This window comes from Penicillium maclennaniae (genome assembly GCF_028827695.1).
Source record: "Penicillium maclennaniae strain IBT 15551 chromosome Unknown utg000004l:1.0-3007600.0:1.0-3009580.0, whole genome shotgun sequence".
In the NCBI taxonomy this organism is placed as follows: domain Eukaryota; kingdom Fungi; phylum Ascomycota; class Eurotiomycetes; order Eurotiales; family Aspergillaceae; genus Penicillium; species Penicillium maclennaniae.
The window spans coordinates 1,447,102-1,471,330 of record NW_026623216.1 but is presented as its reverse complement, the minus strand read 5'-3'; the positions used below and the strand labels follow the sequence as shown (position 1 = coordinate 1,471,330).

The window sequence follows — 24,229 nt, the reverse complement described above, 5'->3', positions numbered from 1 at the left end:
TAATTGCTCTCTTGCCTAAGACGCGGAAAGTGCTCCGGAACGTACCGGCCGACCCACGCGTCGGAGTATGTGTAACCCGGGATGTTTCTTGTGATTTTTGATATCAATTAACGACGGTTACCTTGCTCACGCTCAGCCTGATATCGCTCAGCCCGTTTGATCTGTCGAATTAGATCAATGTACTCGGTCACCCGTTTCTCAGCCCAGATGCAGCCTCCCAAGGTCATGATGGCGATCTGGATGAAGACTTTGAATTGTGGAGTCAGTCCGCGGTAGACGCGAGCAGTGGGTGAAATCCACTCGGAGAAGCCCTCCATCGGTCGGTATAAAAGGCGAGAACGAATATAGTCACGGGAAAAGGGTGACTGACGACGCGACTGAGACTCGGCGGGAGCGGGCGGTTGGGGTTTAGAGAAGGTGAAGGGGTGAGGCAGATTCATGATCATATGTGCGAGAATCGAGACAGATCCGAACTGTAAAATTCTATAAGTGACAAGTTTGACTTGTGCTTGTATCATGAACCTACGCGGGCTACACCCGTCACAAAGCCCTTGACGGCTTCCGAGGTAAGTTCTTCTGGAGGCTCGATATCGGCCCTCTGACTCGGCGGTGGCGGCATATTGAGGATAGAACAGTTGAGACTTTGCAATTGGGTCCGGACCCTTCAGATCATACCCCGATCAATGCTCTTATCGTGGAGCTATGTACGCAGGGAGCTTGAGAATAGGATGACCAAGGTCGAAAAATGGAAGTCAGAGGAGCAAAAGACCAAATTGAACGATTCACAGACTGTAGCTAGTTGCAGCTTTAGACAGACAAATCTTCAGACTAGTCAGTCCATGAAATAAAAGCTCAAGCTCAAAGCAAAGCCCGAAGACACCGAGTGACGCAAAGCGGATCAACAATAATCCACGATAGCGGCTCAGATAAAAAAGAAAGCCGATTATCAAGCCAGCATCGGATTCATACTTCAACACTCCCTCCTCTCCAAAACACTGTCAAAATTACAATGGCTCTCACCGCACGCACCGCGACCATCTCACGGTCAACCAACGAGACAAAGATCCAGATTTCCCTCTCTCTCGACGGTGGTGTCCTCCCAGCGTACGAACCAAGCACCCACTTCCCCCCACCGAGCGACCCCCAAGAAGCCGAAGCCGCGAAGAAAGGCATTGTCCCCTGCAAAGATGCGGCCCACGCTACCCAGTTCACGCCCACGCAGCAAATCACCATTAGCACCGGAATTGGCTTCCTAGACCACATGCTGCATGCGCTGGCCAAGCACTCCGGCTGGAGTCTCGCAGTGCGCGCCAAGGGTGATCTCTACAGTGAGTCAACACACCCACCAGCAACAATTCTGACACGCACTAATCATGTAAAAAAGTCGACGACCACCACACAACAGAAGACACCTTCCTCGCCCTCGGCACAGCCTTCACAAAAGCCCTCGGCGCCCGGCAATCCCTCGCCCGCTTCGGCCGCGGCGACGCACCCTCGACGAGGCCCTCTCGTGGGCAGTGATCGATCTCTCCAGCCGTCCGTGGGCTGTCATTGATCTGGGCTTCAAGCGCGAGAAGATTGGCGCATTGAGCACGGAGATGATCACGCACGGCTTGCAGAGCTTTGCACAGGCGGCGGACGTCACGCTGCACATTGGCTGCACTTATGGTGATAACGACCACCACCGGGCGGAGAGTGCCTTCAAGGCGCTGGCTGTTGCAATTCGGACGGCTTGTACGCGCAGAGTTGCCGGAGAAGTCGGAGCGGGAGACATCGTTAGTACTAAGGGTGTTTTATAAAGGCGCTGAAAAAGTCATCGATTGATAGATGAGATATTCCGATATGAGATCAAATATTCAGGACTGCCAATGTATCCATGGAAATCAAGTGCCCGAATGTATACTTGCCTTCTAAAAAAAAAACCATTGAAAGCACTATTATCGGCATGAAACACTGAATTGAAGCCCGTAAGAAACATAATTCATAAACATGTATCGAACCAAGGAACAAACCCAACACCATAAACTAATCGAAGAAACTAGCTCCGACTACTAGAAAACCAGAATCGCCTTCTTCCGAACTCCATAGACATAGATATCCTCCACTCCAAAATTTGAAGACCCTAAACATCAAGAGCCGTAACAGCTCTCTCCCAGTACTCCTTCCTCTCATCCGTGACACTAGTCCCCACACAATCACTAATATACAACTGCCACCCCTCCTCAGTACCAGCCTGCAGCTTCGACCTCACATCCTTCGAGCACTGGGTAGTCAGGAACCAAGCCCCAGATCCGAAATCATACACCTCATCAGCGCGCAACAGATCCAACAACTCAGCCGGATCGCTGACCTTTGCGACCTGGTCCTTCAACGCCGAGATAGAGGATGCGTATTCCTTGTTGTAGGCGGGGGATTGCATGTTCCGTGCTAACCCATCAGAAAATTAGCATGAAGCCTCCCAGATAAATCAAAATATATGAAACAGAAGATGTTGGAAATACTTACTTCCCTGCCCTGCAACACCGGGGAAATGATTCTTATTATACTTGAAATCACCACTCTCAAACGCCATCAAACTGATAACAGCAGCTTGTTCAGCCTTGGAAGTGACATTGTAAGTATCGAAGGACTGAGCGGTGAACTTGGCTGCTGTTTTCGCGGTTGCGCATTCGCCTTCAGCGGGAGGGTTATCGCAGTTTGCAGATGTCGGAGCGATGGCGATTATTTGGGCTTCCGTGAGCGATTCATCTCGGAACATGAGGAATGAGAATGAGAGTGGCGATGCGGCCGTGAGGCCCAAGAGGGCGAGGATGGGGATGGTTGGGAGCATTTTGGTTTGAAGACTTCGAACGTGAGAGAACAAAAAGTACTAGAATGATGATATCAAGATATAAGGGGATCAGACTAGTTGCGATAGAGAAAAAGTAAAACCCAGCAACTGTATTGTATCAAAGCCGTGTGGAGGGTGAAGCTTGCATTGAACAAAAACCTAGGATCTCAATCACTTCTTTATACGGGCTCAGACCAACCCAAACCCACATACCCGCCATTGTCGGACAATGTCCTTCAGGTATCACATTTTCAGGACCACGGCTGGGGAGGGCATTTGAAGCCCAAGTATCCCCAAAGGCCCGCGAAGAATGCAGGCGAAGTATGCGATCCACCAGACTCTTCCAGGATTGTCAGAAGTGAAACGCGGCGCGTCTGTGAGGGACCAGTAAGAAGGCTTAGTGACTGGATTATTCTTCAAATCATATATCGACGATGCAAGGCACAAGGGTGCAAGTTTATTGGTTGTGGTGGATATTTCGGATTTTTGAAACGTTGACTATCCTGGCGGGGGTTGACGTATCATGTTAGAGATCGGCATCTGGGGAAAGAGGAAGGGTTTTCTTCCTTCGAACAGACAATTAACATCGCAATAGGCGTTCCAATTCCATTTCTGCGTGAATTTCTCATCATCGGCGCTGATTGTGGCTTGCTTGGATAGAAAAAAAAAATACCAAAAATACTTCCTAACGGTATCCATTGGCTCTCTTGTCATTGACAAAGTTGTGTTTCCAGCAAGTTTAGGAACGGGAATGGGATAATTTGCATACTTGCTGGAATCGGTTCGGCCATAGCTGAGCAGGACTGGAAGAAAAGCCACGGTCCGCTTCCGAGAATTTTGTTTATTCAATGTGAAGGAAATGCGATGAGGAAACGCTATTACGGCTATCACTCCGTCTGTTACTTTTGTTTATGTTGATCAATTTCTCAAATCAGGTTGGAAAAGCTTGAATGGCGGAGCCATAATTCATCATTGTCTCAAAGATCTGTTCAAATCACCCTGCTCAAGAATCGAAGTCAAGCGCGTTTACAAATTGTTAACATGAATATAGGTGGGAGAACTGAAAGAAGAGAAAAGGGGGTCCAGAATGGGTAGGTTCAAGACCGCCAGACAAAAGACAAAGAGGTGAAGACAGAAGACAGCAAAAAGACCCCAAATTGCTCCAGGTGAAAGCAACCAATCCTGGATCCGGCAGGATTGCGACACCATGCATGTAGCGCTCATAAGAAAAAAAAGAAGGAAAGTGTACACTAAATGCTGTTAGGTATGCAGAGATCGTGTCCAAGGCCGTATCGATACGCAAGAAAGAAAAAAACGCAAACATCTCAATCATCGCGGCGACCGATTTCGTACGAGGTCTCGGTGGGTCCGCCACATTCCTCGTCTTCTTTGAAGCTGACCCTCCGCAGCAGCGTGGGCATCATGCGCCGTGCGCGCCGCGAAGGCGAGGATGACAAGCGGGACGGGCTGATGATGGAAGGGACCTTTGAGTATCGGTAGCGGTACTGGGCTCCTAGGAGTACGATGCGACCGTAGGTCCAGAAGAGGCAGAAGCCAACGACGGCGGCGAGGAGGAAGCCGCAGAAAGTGAGGAACATCCAGTGTTGACCCATCTGTGGAGTAAATAGTGTTAGCGTGGATCGGATGACCTAAGGCTTCGGCGGGCTAAGAATTAAGGCTTACCCAGAAAATAAAGTGCGCGTCCTTGCCGTGCCAGCTGTTTCCAGTGTGGTGGGTGAAGAAACTCCAGGAGTACTTGTTATACTCGTCTAGCATAAGGATACGCACGCGGCTCATCTCCGACGGGTGGTCTTGCATATACTCCTTCCAGATAACCGATAGAAAGAGTGGACCGGTCGAGTACATAACGGTAATGTAGGGCAGGAGCCAGTGACGGTCATACTGCTGGAGCAATTCAATCACGCGTAGGAAAAAGGGGTGCTGGGGCACCGAACCCATTGCATCGTTCGAGATACCCGTGGGAACAGTGCGGCGCACCCATGCGGGGTAAGCGAGGAGAGGATCCAGGCGACGGTTGCAGCCCTATTGAGTGTTAGAGGGTCTGCATCACAAAGGTGTCAAGACCAATAAGCTAGATAAGATACGTACGTCGTCTAAATCGATATAGGTTCCGCCATAGTGGGCTAGGATGAAATACCGGATCGAGTCTGCGCGTTGGATAGGATATTTATAGCCGTCAAAGGTATCGAGGAACCAAGGATATTCAGCAGCGATGAAGTCGCGCGACTTTTCATCCGTCCATAGCTGGAATAATTATTAGCACAGATTCATATCGGGTCGGATCGCACAGAGGGGCATACAATATATTCATAGTCTGGGTGCAAGTCAATGCAGCTCTGCTGAGCCTCGACCCAGACCTCAGGAATAGTCTCGTTCTTGTAGGTCTGGTGGATGATCTTAGGAATGATCTGGGGTCGCTGTTCGATCAGACTGGAGTTGGGCGAGGGCAACTCCGCGCGGTGAATCGCATCGGCGGCGGCATCTTCCACGAGCAGCGATAGCAGCGTCGAGACACTTCGAACCAGTAGAGAGAGAATGAGGAGGTTGACCAAGAGGAAGATCAAGAGACCGCGCCGCATGGTGGAGGTTGGAGGTTTGGGGATTGGTGACAGTAGATGTTCTGGAGTTGACTCTTGTAGACAAATGCGACTGCGCAATTTAATCGAAGGTTGGAGGTCGTCAAATCGTCTGGCGAGTTGAGAATCACAGACCTTGGGAGGCCTAAAAGGATCTCGAGAGTCGTGTAGTAGAGAGTGAACGTATTTTAGCGCCGGGACATAGAGTTGTTGAGGGGAAGCGTTTGGTTAAAGACCCAAGCTAGGAAAAAAAAATAAGGGGAGAAGAATAATAAGGAGTGACTAGTGGGAGCTAAAACAACTAAATCGAAAGTAGAAAGGAGCGTGGAGGGAGAGAGTTAAAAAGAGAAAAAGAGCGAAGGCAACAACAGAAAGGGGGCAAAGAGCAGCCACGGGGTGTTAACAGTAGAGTTCAAGGAGGCTGAGCTAGGGTGGCTGTACCCGTTGTTCCGTGACTGAGATACGTACGTGTTGCCGGAACCAGTAACGTGTTGCGATTGGTGGAGGTCCCCAGCCGGTGGAGTAGGGCAGTTTTAGTTTTTTTTTCTTTTTTCATTTTTCCTTTTTCCTTTTTTTTACCTTGTTGCCTTGTGCCACGGTTTATCCACGGTTTGTATTGTTCGGGTTTCTGTCATGAGACTAGTACATACGGTGTTGCCTGAACTCAATCGGCAATCGGAGGCCGAGTCGGTCTCGAGGAGTGTTTGCTATAGTCGAGGCGAGAGGGTCAAATGCCTCCTGCAGTACGAGTCCCCTCAAAAGTGGAGTCGGACTAAAAAAAGATGACGGGGTATTCGTCGCGTGTTCGATACCGTGAGACAGGAATTTTGAGCTGGGTGCCGATTTACGATTTACTCCCATTCGATGTACGCACTCGTATCAAGGCCACTCCCACAAGGGACACGTATCTCAGTCCCAAAATGTGGCGGGACTACTATTGCGTCAAGATAGGGTGTTCGGAGCACCTCCCAACAGAAATACCGTTGCGGAGCGTGCACGGGCAAGACCGCCCCATTCGTACTCGTATCATCCTCAAAAGGGCCTTAGGTCCAAAGGAGACTATAATACGACTGGAGGATGATGCCTCCACGGTCTCCATGGTCTCCACGATCTCCACTACCTCTACGCCCCCGCAGCTTCAAATTATCGTGAATCGCAGCTTCCTGGTACGCTCGCGAGAAACTTGGCCGCCTGTCGGTGTTAATGCATGCCAATCCCGCCCCTGCTTTATCCATGGCTCGCTCCACTGGGGACTCATTGAGGAATGGGCGATAAGAAGTCTTCCCCATTCAGATCGGCAAACTGCTCGGACCACAGTCACTCGGTTCCTTGGTCCCTGACTTGATCTTGGACCGAGTGTTGCGTTTCATGACGTGAGTGGAAGTCGGTCGTGGCTTGAAACCCCCTGCGATCGCCAATATCGGCCCTGTCTGGGTACATGCTTGGTGCTGCCAGATTGCCCACCCCATCGCGGCAAATTGGTCCGAGGTACATGGCATGGCGTAGTTTGGGTTTCGGCGGGTTTGGCGTTCTGCCTATTCCGCCCCCACCTTGGCCAACCTCATATCATCTTGCGAGGCTGTGTAGTCTGACGCTGGGACTCTTGACATTGGTCTTGGGGGCCTTGACAAGGAATGTACAAGCGTACACTTGTCCTGACAGTCGGTGATAATTGCCGTCAAGTGAACGTAAGGACCTCGAGCTGGGCCTAGGTACAGACTACAAGTCACCTGCATTCAGATTGGAAAATGAGAAGGGTATCTATCGCTATTAACGCTGGATTAAAACATGCTTCCGCCGAGCGTCCCAGTTCCTTGCTGTTCTTTTTCTCAGACTTGTACTTCCATCTTCCATCTTACGGAGGAAGCTCCTTCTGCAGACTCGTGGGCCGGTCGGCGACCCGACCTTTGCTCTTTCAAGATCCTCCAGGTCCTCCAGCTCGTCCAGGTCTCCGATGAGAAAAAGGCCATGCGACGATAGTGGCCTCTCTGCGGATACACAATCAATGGTTGGTACTTCTCAGACCCCTGCCCCAAGCATGAGTATCCATGGCTGGACCAGGGGAACAACAAAAAGCGAAATCCACCCGCTCTTCAATTGTCTTTGGTAGCCTTTCACTCAAACACAAGTCCAGATCTCTCTCAACGAACCTCTGGCGCCGCAGCGGCCACAAATTCCCTAGCAATATTATTCTCAGTTCGGGATGTTGCCTCCACGGATTCAAATAACCGACGCCACCACAAAGGCGGATCAAGCGGACGGTGGCCACCATGCAGCGGCGGGTAAACGTCATTGAAGAAGTACCAAATATGGCCCACCACGATACCACACATCTCGTCCTTAGGAAGCTCCCTGCGCATGACAGTACTGAAGCCCATCAGCACCCACGGGAGGTAAGGCGCCGTGAAGACGAGCAAGCCGAGGAAACTCAGCCGAGTCTCCGGATTCCTACGAGCCCAAATATAGACGAGGCTGGAAGAGAGTGCCGTGCCGAGGAAGAGCAGGGAAAGGAAGGGCGAGATGACTAAGAGTGCCGTCATGGCATATGTAACCAGCCAGGCGAATTGCGCCGAAGAACGACCGGAAGATTCCTCGAGGAGGCGAGAGTATCGCTGAAGAAAGAAGACATGGAAAATGAGGTCGAGATTCAGCGGACCGAAGTAAATGAAGGTGGTGAGAAGTCGCCAGTACTGCGATTTGGCGTAGACAGCGCGGAAACTGTAGAATAGCTGGAATTCAGTGACGACGTGACACTGCACCAGCACCGAGGTCGCCACGGTGGCCACAGTCCACCACCGAGTAACAGGAGGCATTTCGTAAAACCATTGTTCCAGAGGGAACTGGCCCATTTGGCCATTATTCTCCCACAGCGCAGCCATTCTAGATAATCGCGAGATGACAAGCGATGCAGTGGGCAAGAAGCCAAGTAGACCGTATCTCTTATCTGCCACGTGACCCCGACGCGTCCAAAAATCACGGGGGGCTGGGCGCTAAGGACGAATGTGCTCATATTGATTTCCCCAGCCTCCCCCTTCGCGCGCGCAAGTGTTTCTCGACTTTTTTTTTTATTTTTTTTTTTTAAGGCTCGGACTGGACTTCAATCTCAATCTCAATTCCTGTCCGGATATTGACTTGACCCCATATCCAGCTGCAAGGGCCTCCCCCGGCTACCGACGCGCGTGCTATCTGCAGGACCAAAACAATCGCATCTTCGAGCATCAAGCTTAGCTTAGCTTAGCTCAAGCTATCGCTCACACAGGCCCCCGCTATACGAACGCGTATCTCGCGCATTCGTCCCCAATCACAATGGCAACGAAATCCGCCGTCCGCGCCGGACCCTCAGGCACACGAGGCCGCCCATCAAAACCATCAACAGACTCGCCAGCGCGCAAATCCACCGCTGGAAAAACCAAACCCGGCGCATCCCCCAAAGTAAAGAAAAGTCGTCCCTCAAATGTACAACGTACGTCCTCCTTCCCCGATCCAATTCTCAAATCCCACTCCCAAGAAACACAAATGAACTAATCCAAAATCGCCTTTTAAGCCGGCGACCCAACGCCCACAGGCCGTCGCCGCCGCTATAAACCGGGTACTGTAGCCCTGAAAGAGATCCGCCGCTATCAACGCTCCTACGACCTCTTGATCGCCAAGTTGCCCTTTGCGCGATTAGTCCGCGAAGTCGCGCTCGATCTTTTGCCCGCAGATGTCGGCGCAGAACTACGCTGGCAGAGCCATGCGATTCAGGCTCTGCAAGAGGCCGCGGAGGCCTTCATGGTGCATTTGTTTGAGGATACGAATTTGTGCGCGATCCATGCGAAGCGAGTCACTATTATGCAGAAAGATATCCAGCTCGCGCGGAGGATTCGCGGAATGTGGGGGGGGCTTGGTTAGATTTCTTTCGACAGACTCGGATTTTTTGAGACAGAAACTCAAGTCTTTGAGATTGAGGGTTTGGTTTGTGTGGGGATGAAGATCTGGGTGTTTTTTTTTTTATCTTGATTCTGCTGCTTGAGTATCGCCGTGGGGTGCTGAGGGCATTAGGCATGGTGTCAATGGGGTTGTGGTGTTTTGATTTGAATTGTTGCGCTTTCCGCAGCTGGATTTGTTATTATCTATACCAGGGTTGTATTTACATTACGCATGGATATGGGTGTTCTTGTTGATCTTTAATAGCATTGAGTTGAATGATGAGTGTTCCGAGGCGAGAGTGTCTATCGGACATTTACTTGCCCGTGTACCGAAGTGATTTCCATATAGTGCTCGAAGTCTAACTCGTAGTTGATTGTATTATATTTCCGAAAATGTATCAAAAAGTCGACCCTTGTAAGTATCAGGTTATGTTGGATTGATTTGATTCAATGCAAGACGTGAGATTCGGGCTCCATTTCACCACGCTTCAAGATCATAACGAAATCGCAAAACGCCTCCCAGTGTAGCCATGAATTGGTATCATAAATAAGTGACATCGTAATAGAACAAGCATTGACGTCAAAGTAAGATCAGGACCGTTTTAAGCCCGGAGGCAGGCCCATGACAAGTCGCTGGCCCTCTGCGCGGACATCGCGGGCTTCATCGCTCTTGCCTTGTCGCTCGAGAGTATCCGCGAGCATCTCGTCGGTTACACTCGCCCAGAGACGGTCGTTGGCTCGTCGAGCCATTGCACGTCCAGCTCGGGCACTCTTCTCGGCTTGCTCGCCGACGACACCGCGGAAATATTTCCAGCTCATGAATGTGAGTGTCATGCAGGTGATCTGGTTGTTGCTAATGGCAGTTGCAGACTGCAAGGCCTGCTGAAGATATTGTTTGGTTTGGACTGTGGAGTCATTCACCGTGGCGCAAACCAGATAGTACGCGGCTTGGATGTACTTGCTCGGGCTTGCTTGGCAGAAAGATTCCAGAGTGGCCAAGACATTGGGGAGATGAGAATGAGATGGGTGAGCTGGGTCACGGATGATGAGCACAGTGTTGAGGGCTGCCAGAATGCACGTGTCACGGCAGGGGTCATTGCGAGCAGTTTTGCTGATAGAAGGGGAAAGCGATAACAAGGGTGATTGGAAAGTTGCCAAGGCGGCTGAGAGATCACCAGAGGCCTGAGAAATGGTACCAGCGGCATATTCCATCAAGCATTGAATGGATGTGGGGAGCTGATGTTCGATGTCTTGTGCGACATCTCGCAGCTCTTTCAAGCTCTGGCTAGCCAAATCCCAGTCGGTTCGGGAGCAGGCCAGAAATACGCGTTGCAGAAGAAAGCTGCAATAAAGAGATCGTCGCCATTCAACTCGTCGGGTCGCATTCACCATGGACTCGGCGATCTCTTGAGGGGCCTTGAACTCTCCTGCGATATCGGTCAGACAAGATTCAGTGAAAATCATCCAGACTAACTAACCTTGAATCATTCGAAGTCCTTCATCCAGGTACTTCTCTGCCTTGCGACCATCATGAGAATTCCTGGAGCTCAAAGTCACCGAGCTCAAGAAGTAGGACAGGGCATAAAGGTCGTGTTGGGGAAGCCAGTTGAAGCTCAGAAGGAGTGTACCGTTATGGACCTGGAGAATGTCGCCTGTGTCGATGGACGACGGCCCGGCCGACTTGCCGTTGAGTGGAACCGAGAATGAGCCGTCAGGGCGCCAGTTGGGGTCGCTCAGTGTCTCATCTACCTTGGCCTGCATCACGCTCAGTTTTTGGGTAGCTTGATTGATGTCATATTCCAAGAGGCTGCAGAAGATGTCAACCATGTAGATAAGCGTAACAAGCTGTGGAATGTCGCGAAGCTCTTCATTCAACTGATGACTTCGTGCAGCCGCTACAGCACGCTGCGCTTGCTCAATAGCATCGGATCCTGTCCCATGTTGTAGATGTGCAAGGGCTTCCATGATTGCTGCCATTGCCGAGACGGCTTTATCACCATTTCGACTGGCCATGGTGGAGATTCTGTGAAGGTGTTGTAATGCCTGCACAGAGTCCTGATGCGACGAAGACGACAAGGATAAGGAGACTCGAAGGAATCGGAATGCGTATTCCCAAGCGGCATGACGATATGCTTCGACGTCTTGAATCATGCCATCAACGGCCTTCAGAGATGCTTTCGGATTGGTCTTGTAGAGCATCCGCGCCAAAAGATGCTGCATGCTATATTTCAAGTCTAGCATTCGATTTCGCTCACAAAGGTCAATCCCCTTACTCAAAGCCGTCTCGGCTTCAAGATCATTCTCTGTCTCTTCAAATAACGTCCGCGCGTACCGAAGTCGCACAAGAGCCTCTTTGCGAGGTTGCAATCGCCAGTTTTTGAGAACAGCCTCCAAGCATCCAAGCCCCGTAGCAACCAACTTGTAGTACTCATCGATATCGTCATAGCGAATTGCCAGAGCCATCGTTGTTCCATGGCTATGCGCAGCGTTCAGATACTCATCGGCCAATGAAAGCAGCAAGACCTGATAATCTACTGGAGGTTTGGTCGTCTTTGCTGCAGCCTTCTCAATTCCCTGGAGGCTAGGGCGTTTCTGCTGTGGTTTCTTCGACTGCTGCTGCTCCGGCTGCTGTTCCGGCTCCTGCCGAAGCTGCTTCTGGACCTCAGAAGAACAGGACGGGACCATCACCTGCGGAATAAGACTCACAGCAGACGGAGGAACAGGTCGAGGGTGCGCAATTGCCGGTGTTGTCTTTGGGGTGGATGGACGAGGCTTCTTGACGTCAGTGCTTGGAGTATACGGTGGGCGCTTCATCTCAACGTTCGGGGCTTTTGCAATCGGCGTGGAGTCTGATTTGAAGACCGGTCGAGTCGGCTGGGCTTGGAAGTCCGTGTGTCTTTGCGGGACTCCAATGTGGTTTTGAGGAGTAGCAGGTGGGACACTTTGGGCTGGAGGCGCAAGCGGTACTTCTGACGGAACAGCAGAGATGTTTGCAGGGAGCGGAGGTAAGTCATCAGTCATCGTAGTCGACAGCGCACTTAGTTCGACAAAGTCTGGAGGCGGGATGTATCGAGATCGCGGAGCTTCGGGGAGAGGTTGTTGAACAAATAACTCCGCCGGGTTAATGAACTGATGTTGGGGCTGCACAGGGGAAGTGTTGGAGCCGGTGCCGGCTGGGGCTGAATCTGCTTGGGTGCTCGCGGCGGCGGCGGCGGCGGTTGCACTTGCTGTTTCGGAGGTGGCTGCGATTGGGGAAGGGGCGCTTGTTGAGGAAACTGCGGCCGCGGAGAATGTTGCAACTGTTGGCGAGGTGATTGTTGTTGAAAGTTGACACGGGGAGAGTGTTGTTGAAACTGAGGTCGAGGAGACGGTTGTACATTAGGACGAGGTGATTGTTGCAGCTGAGGTAGAGCGGGTTGTTGGAATTGGGCACGCGGAGATTGCTGTTGCAGCTGAGTTCGGGGGGATTGCTGGTGGAATTGCGGACGCGGAGACTGCTGCACTTGCTGGTGGGGGGATTGTTGGTACTGTTGACGAGGAGATTGTTGCGTTTGAAATTGAGGATGTTGCTGTTGAATCGGAGGCTGTTGTTGAACCAACTGCTGGTGTGAATGCATGAGCGCTTGCTGCGGATTTATTTGCCGAGACATCTGAGGCGGCTGCTGCTGCTGATATTGAGGATATGGGTATGGCATCATCCCTTGGGGATAGCCTGGCGGTTTGGCGTAGCCATTATACGGCGACTGTACCGGCGCCTGAGGAGGGCCATTATTGTACAGCAACTGCGCAGGCACGTTGCTGGGCTGGTACTGGGGAGGGATATACGGCGGATACTGTCCCGAGTTAGGTGGCGGAAAACTCATCGCCCCGACATGCGCTTGACAATGACGCTGATTGTTCAGACGCGAGTGAAGCGCCGAAATCCGCCCTGCGCGTCGGGGCGGAGAAACTCGTGGCGGTCAGCTGATAAGCGATAAGCTTAGATCGGAAGTATAGTTCTTTGGAGTTTCATCGCTTGTGAGTTTTTATAGATCTTTATTTGTCATTACTTAGTCTCTTTCGAGCATTTATTGTCGAGTGATCTCAATACTCCGGACTCTAGCGGTTACTTCGTCTAAGAAAGGCTCAAATGGGACGATGAGTCCACTTCAAATATTCCCCTAAAGGCTGACGATTATGCAGTGGTGGAACTAGAAAATTGTCTCAGCTGGTCTCAATTCAGTGATAGACTATTGAGCCATCTTGGTCGTTCACCTGGGCTGAAGAGTGGGGGCTCATCGTAAATTCGAGATCGCCTGAATGCTGCGGCCTTTCCGTATCGAGACCCCGACGTAGGGCTTGTCAATAACCCGTAGGCATGTGGCCACACATATTCTTGGCCTTCACTTTTCACTTTTATGCTCCGTCTTACTCTTCCATTATCATCCTGCCAACTCCATCTTCCACATTCCGAATGAAGACGCCTCGACTCCAGCTCGTCCGTCTAACTGAGGACCACCTCCCCGGGTACCATGCTATCTGGTCCAACAAGCACGCTACACGATGGAGTCCACACGGCTACTGCAAGTCCCTCGAAGACAGTAAGGAATGGATGTCTGGTCTTCTTCTGTCCAATAACCCCGATGGTGACAATTTCGCCGTCATCATTCGTAGCGATATTGACCCAGACAAACTTCCTAAGAAAGATGACGAATTCGAGTCCGAGATTCTCCGACCAGGTACGTTCATCGGCTATGTCGGCACCTGGTCGACCTCACCAACAGCTGAAGTCGGTTATATTTTCCATCCCGATGCATGGGGTCATGGCTTTGCCACCGAAGCGCTGCAAGGGTTTGTGACCATTTTTTGGGATCTCAAATTGCAGTACAACACCCTGGATGCTGTGTGCGATTCACAAAATACAGCCTCGATTAGTGTTCTGACCAAATGTGGCTTTTCACTGGAGGAGAGTACGAAAGAGGATTACACTTTGCCGTGGATGGATCCGCCTCTTCGAGAAAGTGTGCGCTTCCGAGTGAAGCGATCTGTCAAGATCAACATGTGGTGTCTGGCCAGGTAAACACAGGTTTTGATTGGGACGGCATCTTATTGAAAGAGGCCATAATTTCATGTTCGTCTTTATCCAATGGCACACTGCCACTTACAACTTCCCGCGCTTATGGAGACGGAGTTTCAATGAGATACCAAATGTATTCATGCTCAATATAATAATGTCCACCTTTCACGCCTAGCCATGCTTGTATCCAAGTATATCAAAAATACACCCAATATGCATCCTAAATATTATCTGCAAGTAGTGCACATCAGCCTTGTAAATGATTCCTGTCCGTATGAACCAAACCTACCTCACCCAAGCGCCCGACCAAAGCCACTTTACATCATGCGAATAGACGAGTACAACGAACTGATGGGCTGTTCATTCATGGCAGGCTGGATGATCTCCTCGCCGAGACGGGGCGCAAAAGTAAGTGGAGGGTGCTCCCGCACTGTCCAAGGACAGAGCTCATTGCAGTTCTCCACTCCAATTGACGGCTCAGCCGGGTGGATTCTTTGATTTCCCCAAGTCGCATCTGGAATCAGGTCCGAACCTCCAAGACATCGCTGGGTGTAAAAAAAGATAAGTCGCTCTGCCCGACTCTTCGGAAGTGTATGGTTGTTTGCGAGGGCACTTCAATGTTGTATTACACGTAGCGCAGACGGAGATGCGCTTACACGACGAGCAAAACGAATCGAACAGTCGACATATGGTGGTTTGGTAGACGCTCGAGAACCACAAGTCGACAGATCGATGCGCGCATCCGAATCGTGGCGTCATGAACTCTTCCTTGCCCACCTGACCTGATTCAGTGGTGAGTGCGTATTCTGTGCGGATGACTAGTTGGTCGTCGTTGTCGAGCTCAGGGAGTAATGATATTTTCAATTCGGTCGATCCGTACTTCTCGACACATGAGTGCCAGCAGTATCTGTCTCCAACCTTGTCTCCAAATTCGGTTTTAAGAGCATTCAAGGTGATGTTCCGTATTTTCAGCTGATCTACGAGATCCATCTTATCTCGATAGGTCAACTTCTTGCACGGACATAGATCGACGATACCAGCAAGCTCGCCAAGGTTGCAAGCTCGAAGATCAGCCTTGCGTCTCAGCTCGCGAGGAGAAAATGCAGTCCGAGGGTGTAATTTCAGGCATTTGGAGCATGCACGCCAACGAGTATTTTCCAATAGGGTGATAAATTGCCAACGCGGCGTGACAAAGTTATGTCCATTTCGATAGTGATGGAAAAGTGGCGCAAAATCCCGAGTAAAGCGCAGTGATTTGGACGCGAGAATCTCTCCGGATATAGCAAACATGCGCTTGCAAGTCAGCGCAAAGGCAGCTTCGGGAATAAGCGGGAGGTGTGAATTAATTTCCAGTAGTAGTTCGGTGGGCAGTTCCATGAGGTGGCATCGAGCTGGAGCATCCCCTCTCTGTCCTTTGCGCGAACGAGAACGAGATATAGGCCAGGAATTCATTCTCATGGCGATTCGTAGTCGTTGAGTAGCTCTGTGGAAACGTTCTGGCATGCCAGAAGGGGGGCTCTATAATAGCCATGGAGAGCATGTGAGTATCGGGCTATTTGTGTCTGAGATGTGGCGCTTGTTCAGCTCTATGACCAGACCGCATGAGTTAAATTGATAGCGTGGCGTTTAAAATTGATGTCGGGCGTGCGACGAGGTGAGCTGAAGTATCATGGCGTAGGGACAAACGACATCGCGTGACCAAGACGTAGTGGCTTCAAAAGAGATGAAGAAAGATACAAAGTGAAGGGTGGATCTCTTGACCTTGAAGTAGGATCTTGAGACCGATAAAGTCGCACGAAAACGGACCATGGGATTGGGTCACAGAAGGTTGTCGGCAATGTTATCAACATTACATATGGGGAAGACTGAACAGATCACCGCCGGGATGGCGCCCATTCACTGTCCGATGATCCAGATGCAGCACTCTATCATATCTTACTTCCTATCCCGATCTACCCCTGTGGAATTTTACTGCCGACAATATCTATTGTTAGAGGTTTGCTGCCACGAGTTGGCCGGAAGCCGTTGAACTATCAAAGGGCGTTTACCGCATGCGGAAACTAGATTGCCGCATCGAGCATCATCGCATCATCACCTTTTTCGAGTCGAGGAATTTTCCAGTATCCATCTTCAGCCTTAGAGCGTCTTCCGTTATCAGAGTTCCTGCACGGACTTTACCATGACTCTGTCAACTGACAAAACTATGTCGAGGTCCCATGACGGCGTTCAAGGAAGGTCTTTTGGCCTAAGGCATCAATGCATGAGCAAGGCACCAATGCATGGCTCAGGCAGAAACATGACGACGATCACAAGCACGTGTCAGTCACGATAAGATCCCCACTAATCGCTTAGTCAGACAGACTCGATCGGGCAATGCCGAGGTCCCTTGTCTTAACCAGGCTTTTTTTCGCAGTTGCCATACATTTTTGTCCCATTAGAAAAAACATCCTTCGTGCGATTCTTGATCATCGTTTTTGCATTCGTTTCATAGAATTCTCATGTCTGTCATCGCGACGGAACTTCTTCGTTCGTTCCCCGTATCGCTGCTCTTATCGGGGTTGTTTGCAATGGGTCTGCTCTCGTGGCTACGCCCGAGCGGGCGGATCTCGTTCTTCCACGCTAAGGACAATAAGCTTCTTCTGACCAAAGTAGCTGGAAAGAACGGGGCGAAGGAGCAGACTACCTTGGTGGATGTCTGCCGGGATGCGACCCCAGAGACATGCCACCTCAACCCTTTCCTTTTCAATGGTCATCTGCAGACCGCCTGGACGGTAATGAAGCATGATAATGTCCCTGTCTACTATAAACGCAAGATTTTTGAGTCGGAATCTCCCATGTTTGCAGGACATTTTGCCATAGATTTCGTGGTCAAGCCTTATGACATGCCTCCGGAGGGAGAACTTACTGACCAGGCTCGGAAACACACTCAGCCTGACGGTCTGCCACCTCGCACTTCGTTCTATTCCCCGGGGGAGCTGTCTGCTCTTCCTTCAGATGATACCAAGCCTATGCTTGTCGTTCTGCACGGTCTGAGCGGTGGTTCTCACGAAGTCTACTTGCGCCATGTCCTTGCTCCTCTCATTAAGGATAGTCTTTGGGAAGCATGCGTCGTCAACTCGAGAGGATGTGCACAGACAAAGATCAGCACTGGAGTTTTGTACAACGCCCGTGCGACTTGGGATGTTCGTGAGGCTGTGAAATGGATTAGGCAGACCTTCCCCAACCGACCTCTGTTTGGTATTGGATTCTCCCTTGGCGCCAATATTCTTGCCAACGTATGTCTGCATGTCAACTCCTTAGTAATTCTTGACTCACAGTGAACTAGTATCTCGGTGAAGAAGGCGACCACTGCCAGCTGAAGGCTGCGGTACTCTGCGCCAGTCCTTGGAACCTGGACGTTAGCAACTCTAATTTGCAACGCACTTGGTTGGGCAAGGAAGTGTATAGCAAGACCATGGGCTCCAGCATGAAGAAGCTTTTCGAAGCGTAAGTCCTTTTTCTCTTTGACATGTTTTCAAGATTATTAACAAAAATTTAGACATGTCGACCAAGTGTCCAAAAATCCACGCATCGATGTTGACGCCGTGCGGAGTGTCAGCTATTTGCACGAGTTTGACCGGTACGCACATTGGGTTCTTTGTACTGATGTCTAAGTCTCTAATATTATCCGTAGCGCGCTGCAATGCCCAGCATGGGGATCCCCCGCCGAAGGCGCATACTATCGCGATGCTGCATCCACCGACGCCATGCTAGCCATCCGCATCCCCTTCCTCAGCGTTCAAGCCGAGGATGACCCGGTAAGTAACCCACCACCCCTTCCATTGGAAACTAGATACTGACCGTCAAGATTGCATGCCGTGACGCCCTGCCGTTCCAAGAAATGACTCAAACGCCGTACGGCGTAATGCTCACTACATCCTGGGGCGGTCACCTCGGCTGGTTCGAATTCGGAGGTGACAGATGGTTCGTTAAGCCAGTGGCCAATTTCCTCAACAAGATGGCCCGGGAAATTGACATCAGCATTCCTGGCATTGTGGAGCATCCTGAGAAACTGCCCGGACATATTGCTCACCACGATGGCTTAGGCAAGGACCTTGATTTGGCTCCTAAGCCTGAGTTCAATCCCGTGCGTCGCAAGCTGGATATGAAGCTGCCCCAGTGAGGCCAGTTGCATTTTTGGTAATAGATGGTTGGACATTCAACATCGCACAAAGCATGCAGCAGATCCGACTTTGCTGCTTGATACATAGACGACCTAGATATAGAGGGGGACTTCATAGCGTTGATAATCTCGGTACTAATCTTTCATTCTTTCGTTATTCTTTATAATGGTGACCTCCTCGTCTGTATTATTATTTATTTTGCAAGGTCATGAAAGCAAGTTAAATATATGACCATATCTTGTATGCTCACGTTCAAGAGCTTCATCCTGGAGAATGGACTACTCAGTTCTCTCCAAATTAGGCGAAATTGGAGATTGAAAAAATATATACTTCTACGCAAAGCTGCCAGCGGGGATTCACATCTCAGGAGCAAGTCTCGAAGTATGAAACAGATGCGTATTTCGAAAAAAAATGGTTGAAAGGGACCAATTTTGTCGAAATATCATACGTTGGCCGAAGAGACCAATCAACATTTGAGTATGAATAGCATTGTTTGAGTAAAAATATAGCATCATGATCAATAGCGCTATTGATGTTTTGTAAACTGAGAAATAGAGATAAACCGGTACAAACGCCAGACCCCGTCTAGGTACATGAACATGGTATAGACAATACTCATTTTTTGCTTTTGTGGTCAATTAAGCAAAGGAAACACTCTTGCGCTTAGGCTTTGAGACCTTGGAGCTGCCCGATTTGGAGGCAGCAGGGGAGCTCTCATCTTTAGCACCAGCCTTGCCGCCCTTCTTCTTATTCCGGATGGAGTCCTTGACTGCCTCGAGCTTGCCCTTCTTCTCGGCAATTCTTGACTCCATCTCCTTCTTCCGGGCTTCGCGAATCTCCTCAAGTTGGCGTGCCTTCATCATCTTGGACTCGATCTGGCCCTCCTTCTCCGCATTGACCATAGCAAGGATCGTCATCATACCCTCCTGTAAAAAGACAAAGGTGATTAGCAACAAGTTCCAGACCAAACATCAAGCGCCATGATCACATACTGAATCATCGACAAAAGTCTTGCCCTTCTTCTTGCCCTTGGGCTTGATCACTCCAACAGGAGTAATTGAGTTCAGCTTAGGCAAATCCAGCTCAGCCTCTGTGTAGACTCTTTTCTTCTTCTTTTGCAGGTTCTCCGGGGCGGTGCGAGCCTTCGACTTGACTTCCTTCGGCGGAGGGCGTTTGGGCGCATTCTTCTTGCTGGACTTGCTCACGCGCGAGTCAGAAGAGAAATTCGAGGACTTGCCCTTGACGGATCCCCTCGAGCCACCTCCGGACGAGGAGCCTTTGGAAGACGACCCTTTGGTGGGCGCCATTTTGTATTGCGGAAAAAGTTGAGCGAGTGGCTAGGTGAAGGTTGGAGTGTAGCGGGGCTGTGATTCGCCGTGGCACGCGTGCAGAGTTGGACTGTGATGTTTGAGAGATCTCAGTCACTCTAAAAAACAAAATTTGATCTCTTTTGACGAAAAGGTGAGTATCAGAAGCGACATGCGACAAAAAGTATCCCCGAAATTATTGGAAAGAAATTTTGGAACAGGAAGGCGGTGAGAGCGGCCCATTCAACCCACGCAACCTCAGCGAAACCTCCACCACCAGAGCTCGCCCGCGACGCCTTCTCTCCGCGCCCTTCCTCTCGCTCAATCGCTCAATCGCTCCTGAGTGGACGCAATCTCACCATGACTATCAATCCGACCTACCTTGCGCAACGGACACGCTCCTGTACGTCTGCTCCCTTGTCGATCTCCCGAGGTCTTCCGCCCTTCGGCCTCGTAATTGAGCCGGTTTGATTGGTGTATGGCTGACATGCTTGTTCCTTTTGTACAGCCGTCAACTGGCAGGATGCGAAGTTCCGAGTCCTCAAGTCATATCGCGAGTGGCTCCGTGCTGTCAGTCTACCTCCATCCCCAGAGATCCCCAAATACCCAACCGTCCTCGCCCGGGGCCTGTTCCTTGTCTGTCTTGTCTCTATGCGGGGGATGCTCAATGCTCTTCGGCCGCCATTGATGGCTATATAAAGTACTGTGCAAGCAATCGTCGACCCAGACTAACGTGTGATATTGCAAACCTTAGTCTCCCGAGATCCAGACCATGTATTCTCTGAACATGCCCGTTTCCGCCATCCGCACCAAGATCCGCCAGGAGTTTGAGAAGCACCGTTACGTCAACCAGATGAGCGTGGTGGATGTTCTTCTTTTCCAGAGCCACGCTGAGTTCCAGGTCAGTCTAGACTTCCAGATGTGGACCCTCGCCGTGGCATTGAAGAAGAGATGCGCAAGACCATTGGGCTTGAAATAGAGCTCACCTGCTTCATACTACTCTTCATTGCCATTCCATGGGATGGGACCGCGGCTTTTACATCACTTTTTTGGATCTGGAACCTAACTTTTAATGCAGGAAACCCTCAACTACTGGAAGCAGCTGTCCCACGTCATGAAGTACTTCCGCCCCGAGGAAGACCCCGGTGCCCGTTTGCCCCGCAACTTCGTGTCGGGCTTCCTCGAAGGCCGCAACTGAAAATACTGTTTTCTGTACCCCGACAACCTTTTATCCTTTTTCTTTTGCAAGTCCATGGCATGGTAATTGGCGAAGCTGTGCCATAGACAGAGACATGATGTGTACATATAACCTGATTAGGTCGCCGAATCATTTGAGTTTTCTTCTTCATTTGTAACATTCTTGTGAACGTCGATCACATTGTCTAAGCCCGAAGCCATTTTTCAGTGTGTTCAAGATGACAGGATGATAAGAGCACTAGAATGGAAAGGGAGCGCCAAGAAGTGGCAGAATCAAATCCCGTAAAGTAGGATTGGTATTATCGTGTCCAGAATAGATCCCTGTCGAGTCTGGATTTAAAAAGGCCCGGTGTCCCGCATCCGGGTCTGACTCTCATCTTCTCCTCACACCCGAAGACTGTCAGACTTGGGTTTTCTGTTCTCCCTTGGCTTCTCTTTCCAACTTCCAAGCTTCTGATCAGTATACTTGATCAACATGTCGGGCCTTATATCCGATGCGCGCGGCTCTGCAGAAGTAGCCGCAGAGAACGAATCACAGCCACGGTTGGTGTTAGCTCCTGTTGGTAGTGCGAGCTATTTTGCTGATAACGAGGTCTCTTTTTCTTCCTTTAATACAGGATCCAAGGAATTTCCTGAGCCCAATGACCAGGCAACTCTGGAAGTCAACTCCGTGTCCGACTGCGATGACGGTCGCGTGGCATCCGACGACGAAGTGCGCGCTCTTCTCCATGTCGTCGACAAGATTCCCATTCGGCTATGGGTCGCCTGTCTGGCAGGTATTCTGGAGCGATTCGTATGGTACGGAGCGACTGCTCCTTTGCGTGCGTATTATTGTACCGCCTCCCCACATGACAGAACTCCATAGCTAAATGATCTACAGAAAACTATCTGCAGAATGTACCTGGAGGAGCAGTCCCAGGAGCTCTGGGTCTTGGGCAGGCTACTGCTTCGAATATTGTGAATGCGCTGACTATTGGGGCTTATATTACTCCTATCCCCGCTGCTGTCATCGCTGACAGTTGGCTCGGTCGGTACAAGACCATGTTATACGCCGCTATGTACTGTTGCAACTGATCAGGCTTGATTTCTCTCGCTGTATCAGATGAATCTTACATGCTAACGTCTTCTAGCATTGAATCCATTGGCGCGGCCGTTCTATTTGCAACTTCCTTACCAGTCGCAATGCATGACGGTGCGGCTCTGGGGGGGCGTGATCAGTGCATCCGTGCTCCTAGCTGTTGGCTCGGGGGCTTTCAAGACGACTGTGGTCCCTTTCATTGGTAAGTTAACCGCCTCTAGCTTGGCCTGCCAAGCTAATCATCCCTAGCCGATCAATATGACCAAAACGAGTTTCGGATCCGGTATCGAAACGGCAAGAAGGTCGTCGCCGACAGAGACCTCACCATCACATACATCTATAATGTGTTCTACTGGTTTGTGAAAATTGACTCCCTCGACTATACAAGAAACTGAAAACGATGTAGGGCCGTGAATGTGATATGCTTCCTTGCCGATTGTACCCCTCTACTGGAGAGATACATTGGCTTTTGGCTCGCCTATCTGATTCCATGCTGTTGTATGTGTCTGGTCCTGATTCCAATTCTTATCGGCCGGAACTACTTTGGTCAGTCGCCTTCAAACCAGTCGGCCGGCAAATAGCTGATGGTTTATTAGTGCGAGCACCGCCAACGAGCAACATGATGCCCAAAGTCTTTGCAGCTTTGCGCTGTGGGATCTCTGGTGGTTTCTGCATGGACGCTGCCAAGCCAGATGCTCAGCTTCAGCATGATCGACAAGTTCCATGGTCGGACTCTTTCATTGAAGACATCAAGCGGAGTCTTTTGACATGTCGCGTGCTGTACGTGCAACAACCCCAAATTTCGTTCCTTTAGGCGCTAATATGGGTCACAGACTTCTTTTCCCGATTCACTGGCTATGTTACAACCAGACATTTAATAACCTGATCTCCCAAGCCGGACAGATGGTAACCTACGGTATCCCAAACGACATGATCAAAATCGCCGGTCCCATCTCCGGGATCATCGTTGCACCCATCATCCAAAAAGGGCTATACCCTTATCTCACCAGAAAGAACATTCCATTCCGCCCAATCACTAGAATGGCAGTTGGGTTCTTCATCCTGATTCTTTCCATGGTCTACGTCACCGTGGTTCAAAAACTCATCTACATGAGCGGACCATGCTACGACAGACCTCTCGAGTGTCCCGCTGCAAACAATAGCACTGTCCCCAATCAGATATCGGTCTTCCTTCAAATGCCAATTTACTTCAGCAGTGCATTGGCCGAGGTCTTTTGCATGACTACGGGAACCGAGTATGCCTATAACAACGCGCCTGATAGTATGAAGACCTTGGTGCAGGCGATTTGGCTCGCGATGGCGGGAATTGGAATTTGTTTGGCTTTGGCGTTTACGCCATTGACCAAAGACCCTCATTTGGTCACCATGTATGGTATCTTGGCGGGACTTTTGGGTGTGGCTACGATCTTGTTGTGGGTGATTTTCCGCCATGTGGATCAAGTGAAGGAGGGGACTGAGTGACGGGTTTCTCTACACAGCAAGGAGACGAGATTGAGATAAGGCTTTGAGAATTTGAGCTTGGACCGCAGACTGAAAATTGGAAGAATGTCTGCAATAGGGGTGATTCTCATCGCGGGAAAGAGGACGTATAAGTTGGAAACAAATCATCCCTTGGACAGACATTCCTTGTTTCTCGGCACGTACCGAAGCCGGCCCCAATCCGTTTCAAGATACGGCCTGAATAATTCTTTCCTAAAAATGAAAATTCTTGAACAGCAGACTATTCTGCTTTACAAGAACAACCATGTGTAACGCAGAAACCTGATACGACTATAGATAAAATCTCCACGTTCATGCTTCTCAGGACCAGCATCCAAGGATTGCTAGAATCTGCGCGCAACATGGTACCGAAAGTAGACCTATTAAAGTCACATCTCATTGGCGATAACTTGTCTCAACCTACTTAGGCAAGCTACGGTCTCAGCAAGTCCAATATTGCGCCCACTTAATGCAGCAGGGAAGTAATTCCCTGCTAATTATCATGTGACTGTGCCCGTCCCGTATTCAGAAAGGCACGCTCGCTAGTCATCTATCAGTTCATCGTTTTCTACAAGTCGAGAAATCACGATCTG

At 50.3% G+C, this 24,229-nt stretch overlaps 13 protein-coding genes across 13 annotated transcripts; 6 read left to right on the top strand and 7 right to left on the bottom strand.

Annotated features, from left to right (window-relative positions):
• Nucleotides 1-107: 107 nt before the first annotated feature.
• On the bottom strand, nucleotides 108-619 carry N7477_004733 (uncharacterized protein; the record flags this gene model as incomplete). The annotated part of the gene is made up of 2 exons (XM_056966396.1): nucleotides 108-473; nucleotides 527-619. The coding sequence occupies 2 exons, from the start codon at nucleotides 617-619 to the stop codon at nucleotides 108-110; spliced, it is 459 nt and encodes a 152-aa protein (XP_056823177.1).
• A 390-nt stretch (nucleotides 620-1,009) lies between these two features.
• his3 (imidazoleglycerol-phosphate dehydratase HIS3) lies at nucleotides 1,010-1,799 on the top strand (the record flags this gene model as incomplete). Its single annotated transcript, XM_056966395.1, has 2 exons — nucleotides 1,010-1,332; nucleotides 1,385-1,799. The coding sequence occupies 2 exons, from the start codon at nucleotides 1,010-1,012 to the stop codon at nucleotides 1,797-1,799; spliced, it is 738 nt and encodes a 245-aa protein (XP_056823176.1).
• A 323-nt stretch (nucleotides 1,800-2,122) lies between these two features.
• Nucleotides 2,123-2,830, bottom strand: N7477_004731 (uncharacterized protein; the record flags this gene model as incomplete). The annotated part of the gene is made up of 2 exons (XM_056966394.1): nucleotides 2,123-2,427; nucleotides 2,506-2,830. The coding sequence occupies 2 exons, from the start codon at nucleotides 2,828-2,830 to the stop codon at nucleotides 2,123-2,125; spliced, it is 630 nt and encodes a 209-aa protein (XP_056823175.1).
• Nucleotides 2,831-4,155: 1,325 nt separating this feature from the next.
• On the bottom strand, nucleotides 4,156-5,430 carry N7477_004730 (glycosyltransferase family 32 protein; the record flags this gene model as incomplete). Its single annotated transcript, XM_056966393.1, has 4 exons — nucleotides 4,156-4,443; nucleotides 4,514-4,873; nucleotides 4,940-5,095; nucleotides 5,152-5,430. 4 exons carry the CDS (start codon nucleotides 5,428-5,430, stop codon nucleotides 4,156-4,158), a joined length of 1,083 nt encoding a protein of 360 aa, XP_056823174.1.
• Nucleotides 5,431-7,568: 2,138 nt separating this feature from the next.
• Nucleotides 7,569-8,306, bottom strand: derA (putative ER-associated proteolytic system protein Der1; the record flags this gene model as incomplete). The annotated part of the gene is made up of 1 exon (XM_056966392.1): nucleotides 7,569-8,306. One exon carries the CDS (start codon nucleotides 8,304-8,306, stop codon nucleotides 7,569-7,571), a length of 738 nt encoding a protein of 245 aa, XP_056823173.1.
• A 427-nt stretch (nucleotides 8,307-8,733) lies between these two features.
• N7477_004728 (histone H3 family protein) lies at nucleotides 8,734-9,318 on the top strand (the record flags this gene model as incomplete). The annotated part of the gene is made up of 2 exons (XM_056966391.1): nucleotides 8,734-8,890; nucleotides 8,972-9,318. 2 exons carry the CDS (start codon nucleotides 8,734-8,736, stop codon nucleotides 9,316-9,318), a joined length of 504 nt encoding a protein of 167 aa, XP_056823172.1.
• A 608-nt stretch (nucleotides 9,319-9,926) lies between these two features.
• On the bottom strand, nucleotides 9,927-13,198 carry N7477_004727 (uncharacterized protein; the record flags this gene model as incomplete). The annotated part of the gene is made up of 3 exons (XM_056966390.1): nucleotides 9,927-10,762; nucleotides 10,814-12,610; nucleotides 12,670-13,198. The coding sequence occupies 3 exons, from the start codon at nucleotides 13,196-13,198 to the stop codon at nucleotides 9,927-9,929; spliced, it is 3,162 nt and encodes a 1,053-aa protein (XP_056823171.1).
• A 590-nt stretch (nucleotides 13,199-13,788) lies between these two features.
• On the top strand, nucleotides 13,789-14,394 carry N7477_004726 (GNAT family N-acetyltransferase; the record flags this gene model as incomplete). Its single annotated transcript, XM_056966389.1, has 1 exon — nucleotides 13,789-14,394. One exon carries the CDS (start codon nucleotides 13,789-13,791, stop codon nucleotides 14,392-14,394), a length of 606 nt encoding a protein of 201 aa, XP_056823170.1.
• A 314-nt stretch (nucleotides 14,395-14,708) lies between these two features.
• On the bottom strand, nucleotides 14,709-15,768 carry N7477_004725 (uncharacterized protein; the record flags this gene model as incomplete). Its single annotated transcript, XM_056966388.1, has 2 exons — nucleotides 14,709-14,923; nucleotides 15,048-15,768. The coding sequence occupies 2 exons, from the start codon at nucleotides 15,766-15,768 to the stop codon at nucleotides 14,709-14,711; spliced, it is 936 nt and encodes a 311-aa protein (XP_056823169.1).
• Nucleotides 15,769-16,889: 1,121 nt separating this feature from the next.
• N7477_004724 (putative hydrolase, alpha/beta fold family) lies at nucleotides 16,890-18,553 on the top strand (the record flags this gene model as incomplete). The annotated part of the gene is made up of 5 exons (XM_056966387.1): nucleotides 16,890-17,666; nucleotides 17,717-17,877; nucleotides 17,930-18,010; nucleotides 18,065-18,188; nucleotides 18,239-18,553. The coding sequence occupies 5 exons, from the start codon at nucleotides 16,890-16,892 to the stop codon at nucleotides 18,551-18,553; spliced, it is 1,458 nt and encodes a 485-aa protein (XP_056823168.1).
• Nucleotides 18,554-19,192: 639 nt separating this feature from the next.
• On the bottom strand, nucleotides 19,193-19,861 carry loc1 (the record flags this gene model as incomplete). The annotated part of the gene is made up of 2 exons (XM_056966386.1): nucleotides 19,193-19,480; nucleotides 19,547-19,861. The coding sequence occupies 2 exons, from the start codon at nucleotides 19,859-19,861 to the stop codon at nucleotides 19,193-19,195; spliced, it is 603 nt and encodes a 200-aa protein (XP_056823167.1).
• Nucleotides 19,862-20,221: 360 nt separating this feature from the next.
• Nucleotides 20,222-21,065, top strand: N7477_004722 (NADH dehydrogenase [ubiquinone] 1 alpha subcomplex subunit 6; the record flags this gene model as incomplete). The annotated part of the gene is made up of 4 exons (XM_056966385.1): nucleotides 20,222-20,264; nucleotides 20,370-20,431; nucleotides 20,616-20,762; nucleotides 20,940-21,065. The coding sequence occupies 4 exons, from the start codon at nucleotides 20,222-20,224 to the stop codon at nucleotides 21,057-21,059; spliced, it is 372 nt and encodes a 123-aa protein (XP_056823166.1). The 3' UTR covers nucleotides 21,060-21,065.
• Nucleotides 21,066-21,533: 468 nt separating this feature from the next.
• N7477_004721 (uncharacterized protein) lies at nucleotides 21,534-23,618 on the top strand (the record flags this gene model as incomplete). Its single annotated transcript, XM_056966384.1, has 7 exons — nucleotides 21,534-21,879; nucleotides 21,939-22,085; nucleotides 22,189-22,338; nucleotides 22,386-22,491; nucleotides 22,543-22,682; nucleotides 22,733-22,916; nucleotides 22,970-23,618. The coding sequence occupies 7 exons, from the start codon at nucleotides 21,534-21,536 to the stop codon at nucleotides 23,616-23,618; spliced, it is 1,722 nt and encodes a 573-aa protein (XP_056823165.1).
• Nucleotides 23,619-24,229: the final 611 nt, after the last annotated feature.